The sequence below is a fragment of the Entelurus aequoreus genome, linkage group LG05 (assembly GCF_033978785.1).
Source record: "Entelurus aequoreus isolate RoL-2023_Sb linkage group LG05, RoL_Eaeq_v1.1, whole genome shotgun sequence".
In the NCBI taxonomy this organism is placed as follows: domain Eukaryota; kingdom Metazoa; phylum Chordata; class Actinopteri; order Syngnathiformes; family Syngnathidae; genus Entelurus; species Entelurus aequoreus.
Genome location: NC_084735.1, coordinates 31,044,690 through 31,054,485, shown reverse-complemented (window position 1 = coordinate 31,054,485; position 9,796 = coordinate 31,044,690). Strand labels below are relative to the sequence as shown.

The following is a 9,796-nucleotide window of genomic DNA, read 5'->3' as shown; positions in this document are numbered from 1 at the left end:
TTTACTTCTGCTTACCCCTTCTGAGCTCAAGGTGCTTCCGCTATGTAACCGAGTGCACGCAACATTATTGTTGCTTATTCTGAGTATGAATATGTATGTATTGCTTTTTTTATTTTTTTAAATCTCAAATAAATTATCTGAACTGACGACGGAATTGTAAGAAAAGCAAAGCTGTTTTTCTAATAAGTAATGTAAATCAATCAATCAATCAATGTTTACTTATATAGCCCTAAATCATGAGTGTCTCAAAGGGCTGCAAAAGCCACAACGATATCCTCGGCTCAGATCCCACATCAGGGCAAGGAAAAACTCAACCCAATGGGACAATGAGAAACCTTGGAGGGGACCGCAGATGTGGGACCTCCCCCCCCCCCGGGCGACCGGTGCAATGGACGTCGAGTGGATCTAGCATAATATTGTGAGAGTCCAGTCCATAGTGGATCTAACATAATAGTGAGCGTCCAGTCCATAGCGGGGCCAGCAGGAGACCATCCCGAGCGTAAACAGGTCAGCAGCGCAGAAAGATGTCCCCAACCAATGCACAGATCCACCCCGGGTCCCGACTTTGGACAGCCAGCGCTTCATCCGTGGCCAATTAATGCTATCCAGACACCCAAAACTATTAACACAAAACACATTTTATCGCGAATATAGTTTTACACGCGGAAAACATTGCAGAATGCATATGACTTACAGCTAAAATTGGTTAATAAAACATTTCGCATCACTTTTAGCTTTATTGAAACTCTTGTTGGCGAAGAAAGGGAGGAGAGACAGACGATCAACTCACCACCTTCTACGAGTTCTTTTTTTCCACCTTCTTTATCAAAGTGCTGTTACTCGCAACTTTCTTTGGCCCCAAGGTGGATTATTGTTATAATTTTGCAGCCGTACTAAAAAAAAAGGCACAGAGGCTTATGGTGTGACTGTGTTAGCAAAGAATAAATGTCAAGCAGTCATGATGTCATAGAAGGGTGACGGAGCTGGGGGCATGTTGTGTAATAATGAAATAGTGTTTTTAATGACATAAGATCGTGTCATCAAACCATGTGGAATTTCATTGTTTGGGCTCTTGCTTCCATGGGATGACACACGGGGAAGTGGGTTAGTTTGTTACTCGCAATATTTGGCCGTGTGATAACCGAGACGATATTTGAAAACATTTTCGTTGAAAACCGAGTCACCACTGTAAGTCAAAAAAGTGACTGTATTCCTCACATTTCAGCAACCATGTTTATTACATCTCATCTTAACACATCTTTTCAAGGCACATTATTAAACTCGGATATACTTAAGAGTAGTCAGTGTAGAGCTTGTACAGCAGTATGGGTGTACGACTGTCCACTGAAAAGGAGTCAACAGTAACACACCCATATTTTGTCTAAATAGCTCGTGACAAAAGTGAGTACCAAGATAATTGCGTCTTGTCAACAGTCAAGCATGGTGGTTGTAAACTCATAGTTTGGGCTGCATGAGTGCTACTTAGCCACGGTTAATTGAGGGAAACATCAATTCCAGCACGTACAATGACGAAAAGAGCCGGTGTTTGGCGACGAATGCTCCCCATTGGAATTCATGCTCCCCCTGTATATGCGCATATACAGGGGGAGCAAGAATTCCAAAGGGAAACACTTTCATACGCATGCGCATATATGGGGAGCATGAATTCCAGTGGGAGCACTCGTTGCCAGAACATCGGATACACATTCTTTGGTCAACTGGGCACCATGGTAATTTTCCAACATGATAAGGAACCAAAACACACTTTATGAAAGAAAAAACCTGTGCAACTCATTTGAATTCCATGCCCAAAAGGATTAAGGCAGTGCCAGATAACAATGGTGCTCACATTGAATATAGGACAATTAGAAAATAAACACAGAAGGTCCTCCTGGATGCATCCCTAGTAAGGTTTTTCGGGCATGTCCAGCCGGGAGGAGGCCTCGGGGCAGACCTGGGACACGCTGGAGCGACTATGTCTCACAGCTGGCCTGGGAACGCCCCGGTGGTACTCGAGGAGGTGGCCAGGGACAGGGAAGTTCAGGCATCTCTGCTTAGACTGCTGCCCCCGCGACCCGGACTTGGATAAGCGGCGGGAAATGGATGGATGAATGAGAAATGCAATGGCTGAGTGTTGAGTTATTTTCAGAGAGCAGTACATTTTTACTGCTACACAAGCTGTACACTGACTACTTTAAGTTCTATACATGTTTTAATTCTACACTATTGTGCCTTGATAAGATATGATGGTTGCAGACATGCAAGAATTCCAGTAAAACCTTTTAGAAGTGTTTAAATGATAATATAGACTGTACTACAGAACAGTACAGTATGTATTTTGTGCTGAACTTGCAATCACACCAAAGAACACATCAGCTGTTCTTACTTCGGTGTTATTTGGGATCTGTGTGTGTGTGTGTGTGTGTGTGTGTGTGTATGTACACAGATCGCGACCATCTGTATGGCATAGCAGTTGTGATGCAACAGGGTCACGTCAATACAAGTGGCTAGTGTCTTTGAACACAACACAAACCTCAAAGTAGCAGCAGGTTACAGCAGGCATCACTTGTGTCCAACGCAAGCGTCATTAGATCCAACAGGTGGCACTGTGGTGAAAAACAAGTGTTACATTCAGAGTAGTGATTTGATTGTGAAAATAATACGTATTAATCAACTTGCCTGCGGTTTGTTTTAGAGCTGTTTCGGGCGTAGTCTGTACTGTACCTACCAACTCTCCATGTCCTTTCATTGTTACATGAGGCATCTGATCCAGGTTGTAAAGGAAACCATTGGATACTTTTAGAGTATACTAAGCTTGGGGCATCTTAATTCCACATGGCAACAAGTTGTCTTTCCAATAAAGGTCAAGTATGAATAAGGCCTTTTAATTTAGAAACATTTACAGTCGACTTAATGCACATGTTGGGAAGGGGTAGGGATACACTACATTTTGAGCACAGAAGCATAGAAAGGTAATTTCACAATAAACACAGACTTCTATTTTTTTTTGCCTAACGCTTCATTCAAATGCCTTATTTACGATCATACAAGGTAGAAGTACAGTATAATCAGGGGGGAACTCTACCTTGACAAGCCATACTGTGGCTTTACGACAACATAGTTTACATTTGGAGCATATTTTCGATAGCAGGAGCTCATTAGAGCACAATATAGCATACACGAAAAAAGACACACATTATTATTTTCAGAGACTATATGGAGTATTTGGGAAAAAGTTAAGTGTATATTTACACTATGAGTTAGCATATTTATATTTTCAATAGTATGAACAACAAATGCAATGTCATTAGACAGAATGACATAAATACAGTCATATTTACAGACATAAAAGAGCATCAAAATACACTTGGTGGCATTTTCCTTTGTTTGTCAATTTGATCATTACTAGCTTTATAAAGCTTCATTTTTGTACTGGATCATATTAGCTTTTAGGCAGTTTCAATGGGCTGGTAGAAACAACACAAAAGTAAAACTCGAAAGTGAAACTTGTCAGGAACTAGATGGACTAAGGACATGATCAATTACAAAAAAAGCCATACTAGAGAGCTAAACCGTAATTAAAATGATAAAAGTTCTGTGAAAACACATGCCGTGAACACATGTGAATAGTTTAGCGCCATAACAACTTGGAATGTGAGCTTGCATTTCAAGGGAAATATGGTACAAAAGTTGGTGTTGTGTGTATTTAGCCTCTAATTATGGTATTTGTTAGTGATGAATAAATTACGCTTATGTGAGTGTGTGGCACACTTACTGGCCGTATTGGCACTGCACTGACACTGGCTGACTGTTTCATAAAGGCGTCACCTGTTGGATTAAAGAAGTCACTACATATGACCCGCAAATAGAATGAGTAGTTGGTAAATATAATTCCATCCATTTCCACCGCTTATCCCTCTCGGGGTCACCTCATCGCAGGGCCAACACAGATAGACAGACAACCATTCACACACTCGTGCCAGGTGCATGTCTTTGGAGGTGGGAGGAAGCCGGAGTACCCGGAGAGAAGCCACGCAGTCACTGGGAGAACATGCAAACTCCACACGGTTTGTTTAATGAAAAGGTGTGCAAAAAGGAATATGAAACGTGTAACTCTAGTCAATGAGCCAAATAGTTAACAGTGAAGTGAATTACATTTATATAGTATTTTTTTCTCTAGAGACTCAAAGCGCTTTACATAGTGGAACCCATTATCTACAATTAAACTAGTGTGGGTGGCATTGGGAGCAGGTGGGTAAAGTGTCTTGCCCAAGGACACATCTACACTGACTTGGATGGCAGAAGCGGGAATCGAACCTGCAACCACCAAGTTGCCGGCACGGCCGCTATATCAACCCAGCCACGCCGCCTCCCACAGAAACAGAGATTCACCTTATTTGGTGCTATAAGATCAAAATTATTCAACGCTTCGTGCTTTCTCCCTTTTCTTAGTTTCATTTCGATTGATTAGGGCGACAAAAACCCATCAAACGCGGTATGACTGTAATAAAGAATAGCAAAACATTTCAGGGATTCCAGGTAATAATTACAATATTGATCATTTTAAACAGTCAAGGCACTTTCAGAATTGTCAATGTTCTCAACTTTATAGTCAAGATTGTTAAGAAGCTGACCAACTTGTAACATATGTGTTTTCTACCACGGCGGCAGGAAGTTAAAAACGTATAAGAACGTAAAGCAGGAAAATGCCTCAACAGAAAAAAAAAAGACAATACCAAATCAGGTATTTATAAAAAAAACATTTTTTGTACCAATTTGCTGACTTACCAAGACAGAATTACTCTTTTCTCTGATTCACTGATATTAATATTATGCCTATATAGTGACTTTCTTTAGGCTTCTTATTGGCTAGTATAGCATTGCTGTGCCTTGGCCAGCAAATTTCTATTAATATTTGTTCTCATTTGTTAGTGCTTTTTAAAAAAGATCCTAGCATTCAGACAGCCAAAATGAAGCTGTCAATCCAACAATAAGCATTTCTCATTCAAACACAGATGATTGGGACACACCAAGGCAAATGTCTTCCTTAATCCAGTGTTTACCTTTCTAGACACAGTCAACAACTGAGTTGTCTTCCTCCTCCGGCACCCACTCACCAAACCTCATCTGGGGAGAAGGAGCTGCCGGGTGCAGGTTGTTAATGTCATCAATTGTATCCGGTTCTTCGCTGGCTGTGACCGGCAAGTGTCCGCCCTCTTCGCGGTGTGTCCTTATGTGTTTGCGCAGCGCGGCGGGCTCCTTGAAGGCGCGGTTGCAGAAGGGGCAGCAGCACGGCCTCTCGCCTGTGTGGATGAGCTGGTGGTGCTTGAGGTGCTGCAAGCGGCTCAGACGTTTCCCGCATATGGAGCACACGTAAGGTTTCTCTCCGGTGTGCGTGCGCCTGTGCTTGCGCAGACCGTCCAAGTGGCGGAAGCAGTTGCCGCACTCTGAGCACGAGTACGGTTTCTCCCCAGTGTGTATACGCAGGTGAGTCTTGAGGGCGCCGGACTCGCGGAATCGGCGGCCGCAGACGCTGCAAGGGTAGGGCTTCTCTCCTGTGTGGATGCGGATGTGCTTCTTCAGGCTGGAAATCAGACGGAATGTCTTCCCACATTCTAAGCAATGATGTGGACGATCGCTAGCGGGATCAACTGCAGTGTCCACACTAGAGGGTCCGGCAGAGTTTCCAGGTCTCCCCTGAGAAACACTGTCACCTCTGTTGGGTCCAGAAGTCCTCGCCAGTGGCTTTTGTCCATCCAACACACCCTGCTGCAGGACACTGGTGCATTCTCGAATGGGCCTTTGATGACGCATCGAGTGGGTGAAGGAATGCTGGGATGCTCCCTCCTCTCCAACTTGAATGAAGCTCACGGTGTGTGACGACTGCTCTCCATCGCCCACTCTGTTGTCATTCTGCGGGTCCTTCCTGTTGGTCTGACTGGAGCTTGAAACTGGTCCCTGCTCTACTTTAATTTCAAAGCTGGTACTCTCCCCCGGACCCTGGGGCTGCCTGTCATCTAAAGCAGACACGTCATGAAGAACAAGAGCTTTGAAGACACAAATTAACAATTTTGTACAGCACATTTATTTACCTGGTGTGTTGGTGTCGGTGCACATGTCTGTTGTAAAAGAGCCCAGAACATGGTTGGTGACAGAACCATCTGGTTGAATAGACAGCTGGCATATTTTGTACTCATCTCTTGGCTCAAACCCATGAAGTGCTTCGTCCACAGAACCACTTAGACCCAGGTCAACACCGGCTCCATTCACATTACGAGGGTTTTGATGGTCTCGGTCGAGCGGTGCTACAAAAACTGACTGACCGATGTTCTGAGTGCCGGTGTATGAGATCTGAAGCTGGTCGATCAGCTTCTGAGCGCTGCAAAGACACTCCTGTAAAGTCTTCAACTCCCTTTCGGACACCTCCAGGCGCAGTTTGAGTCTCTCGTTCTCTTGTTCTTTGTGCAGCAACTCTTGATGGGTCTCGTTGAGCACAAGCACCACGTCACCCAGGAGAGTATCAACAGCAGTCGACATGACAGTTTGAATGGTGGGGGCGAGGCGGGATTTCAGCGATGTGATACTCATGCCGACATACTCGGCCTTGTCTGGCTTGCGATCGTAGCAGGATTCTGGCCCAGTCCTGTCAGGAATAGGGTTTATACTCTGCTTGCGGTTTCCACTATTTAAATTCATGCTGCTGGAGTAGCTTAAGCTTGCCCGCTTGGTAGTCATAGCTGAACTTTAGTTGGTTTGTTTAAAGCAGCTCCGTTAACACGACCACTAAAATAGGCATCAGAATAGGTCGATAGTGAAGGTGAGAGTCGGGTAACAACACTTACGTTTGTTCCATTGGCTTGACGTCAATGAGAAAAACAACTGGGTCCGCACGCTACGCTCGCATTAGCAAGCTAACGTTACCTACAACAGACACTCTTCGTTTCAGTGGATATTCCTCAAAACACAGTTTATGTAAACTAATTATATAGTACTGAGTAATACTACTCGGGACAATATCATCGTATCCGTAAAAGATGTAAACATTGCTCTATATATTCGTCTCCCATTTTAAATCTGGCTCAGCGATACTGTTTACTGAGGCCCGTCGCAGAAATATGACGTCACACTTTATCTGAACTCTTATTGGACAAGAGCTTCATCTGTTGAGTGTTTAAAAAATATGGAATTCACTTTCCTAATAAATGTAATACACTTGGTGCGAATAAAACAACAAATGTAGAATAAAAAGAGAAAAAATGATCGTTAATGACACAAATTAATTTACTTCAGTTCATATTTCCGAAAGTTCTCCTGAACTAATTGTGCTTGTTGAAAAAAAAAAGATGTCTAAAATTTAGTTAGTGTAAGGCTAATAATTTATAATTGCAAATAATGTTTTTTTTATTAGAAAAATGTATAAGATACAATTTAAGAAGCATTGACGTCATAATAAAATCATAAATGCTCTCAAATTAGCATTCAACGACTAAAATCATACATCTACATGTAAGGTTTATATTCACCGTGAAATCGTCGATCTCTCAGTCTAAGGATGTTGTTAGTAAGTATTCCCATGGCGTGGTGTCAATTATTGTCACACAGCAATCAATCATCAAAATGTACCAATATTGCACTCATTCTCAAAAACAAACGACAGAAAACATTTATTTGAATGAATGGTGTGTTGTTCACAAATAATGACGCTAGAGGACGCTGTTGATTGCTCAGAAAGTACAGTCCTAAAACGAGGTGACAGTTTGATGATTTATTTGTATTAGTTTTCAATGTAATTAATTTAAAAGTATGTTTGGTAAACTGGTACATTTTATGCAATGTCCTTTGCAGTGTCAAATGGTATATAGTGCCAAATACCAAATATTTTCTATTAGTTTGATAAAAGGAAAACCAAGAGTAATTATTCACAATTTAAAACAATTTAAAGCTTTATTTGATCTTTTGAAAGGCTTTTTTTTTTTTTTTTTACAGTTATGTAATGTGGGAAAAAAATTGTTCAGTGTTACAGTAAACCCTTGTTTATCGTTGTTAATTGGTTCTGGGCCTGACCGTGTTGAAGGAATTTTCGCAAAATAGGAATTATTAACAATAAATCCAATATTTTCATAGCTAGAGCATACAGTTTACGACCTTCCAAATACATGTTTTAAACACTATTAGAGCCCTCCAGACATTAAATAATATTCAATAATATTCACATAGTAGCAACTTACTTACAGCCATTTCCCAACTTTGAGCAAAGGCCACGAACAAGAGCTTTCCAGTAATCCCAGTCCTCATGGGCCAATTTCTATGCAGCTTCCCCCATGTGGCCAGACCTCTACACATCTGTATCCAAGTCCCTGCGCAAGCTGTTCCTTGGTCTGCCCCTCCTCCTTTTACTTTGTGGATTCCAAAAGAGGGTGTGTTTTTCTGTGTTGGATGCAGGCTTGCGAAGGGCATGGCCAACCCATCTCCAGCGTCTTCTGAGGATTTCTTCCTCCACAGGCTGCTGTTTTGTTCGCTGCCACAGCTCCAAATTACTGATGGTATTTGGCCAGTGTACTATTAGGATTCATCTGAGACAGGCGGTAATAAAGGACATAATTTTTTCACCGTTGTTCTCCAGGTCTTTGCCCCGTAGAAAAGTACAATCTTTACCATGGAGTTAAAGATCCTGATCTTGGTGTTCTGAGGCAGCTCAGAGGTTCCCGACATTCTTCAGCTAGTGGAAAGCTAACATACTAACATTTACATCAGCACCTATAGCCTAGACCAGGGGTCACCAACGCGGTGCCCGCGGGCACCAGGTCGCCCGTAAGGACCAGATGAGTCGCCCGCTGGCCTGTTCTAAAAATAGCTCAAATAGCAGCACTTACCAGTGAGCTGCCTCTATTTTTTAAATTGTATTTACAAACCCCGTTTCCATATGAGTTGGGAAATTTTGTTAGATGTAAATATAAACGGAATACAATGATTTGCAAATCCTTTTCAACCCATATTCAATTGAATGCACTACAAAGACAACAAATTTGATGTTCAAACTCAAAAACTTTATTTTTTTTTTGCAAATAACAATTAACTTAGAATTTCATGGCTGCAACACGTGCCAAAGTAGTTGGGAAAGGGCATGTTCACCACTGTGTTACATGGCCTTTCCTTTTAACAACACTCAGTAAACGTTTGGGAACTGAAGAGAAACATTTTTTAAGCTTCTCAGGTGGAATTCTTTCGCATTCTTGCTTGATGTACAGCTTAAGTTGTTTAACAGTCCGGGGGTCTCCATTGTGGTATTTTAGGCTTCATAATGCACCACACATTTTCAATGGGAGACAGGTCTGGACTACAGGCAGGCCAGTCTAGTACCCGCACTCTTTTACTATGAAGCCACGTTGATGTAACACGTGGCTTGGCATTGTCTTGCTGAAATAAGCAGGGGCGTCCATGGTAACGTTGCTTGGATGGCAACATATGTTGCTCCAAAACCTGTATGTACCTTTCAGCATTAATGGCGCCTTCACAGATTTGTAAGTTACCCATGTCTTGGGCACTAATACACCCCCATACCATCAAACATACTGGGTTTTCAACTTTGCGCCTATAACAATCCAGATGGTTCTTTTCCTCTTTGGTCCGAAGGACACGACGTCCACAGTTTCCAAAAAAAATTTGAAATGTGGACTCGTCAGACCACAGAACACTTTTCCACTTTGTATCAATCCATCTTAGATGAGCTCAGGCCCAGCGAAGCAAACGGCGTTTTTGGGTGTTGTTGATGAACGGTTTTCGCCTTGCATAGGAG

At 42.3% G+C, this 9,796-nt stretch overlaps 1 protein-coding gene across 4 annotated transcripts; it reads right to left on the bottom strand.

The window, feature by feature from the left end:
* Positions 1 to 2,729: 2,729 nt before the first annotated feature.
* si:ch1073-224n8.1 (zinc finger protein 135) lies at positions 2,730 to 8,388 on the bottom strand. 4 transcript variants are annotated; one of them, XM_062047747.1, is made up of 3 exons: positions 6,093 to 7,099; positions 5,064 to 6,017; positions 2,730 to 2,764 (listed from the first exon to the last, which is right to left on the bottom strand). In XM_062047747.1, the coding sequence occupies exons 1-2, from the start codon at positions 6,733 to 6,735 to the stop codon at positions 5,068 to 5,070; spliced, it is 1,593 nt and encodes a 530-aa protein (XP_061903731.1). In that variant the 5' UTR covers positions 6,736 to 7,099; the 3' UTR covers positions 2,730 to 2,764; positions 5,064 to 5,067. The 4 variants fall into 4 exon arrangements, with proteins under 4 accessions (XP_061903731.1, XP_061903733.1, XP_061903732.1 ...); XM_062047749.1 differs by lacking the exon at positions 2,730 to 2,764 and adding an exon at positions 8,233 to 8,388 and having other exon boundaries at positions 2,784 to 6,017; positions 6,093 to 6,643; XM_062047748.1 differs by lacking the exon at positions 2,730 to 2,764 and having other exon boundaries at positions 2,784 to 6,017; positions 6,093 to 6,643; positions 6,843 to 7,099.
* Between the last annotated feature and the right edge of the window lie 1,408 nt (positions 8,389 to 9,796).

Excerpts from the sequence above, each read along its gene's own strand:
- si:ch1073-224n8.1 (XM_062047747.1), bottom strand. The coding sequence starts at position 6,735 with ATGACTACCAAGCGGGCAAGCTTAAGCTACTCCAGCAGCATGAATTTA. Across the intron at positions 6,018-6,092 it reads CACCGACACCAACACACCAG|ATGACAGGCAGCCCCAGGGT; the intron begins GTAAATAAATGT and ends TGTCTGCTTTAG.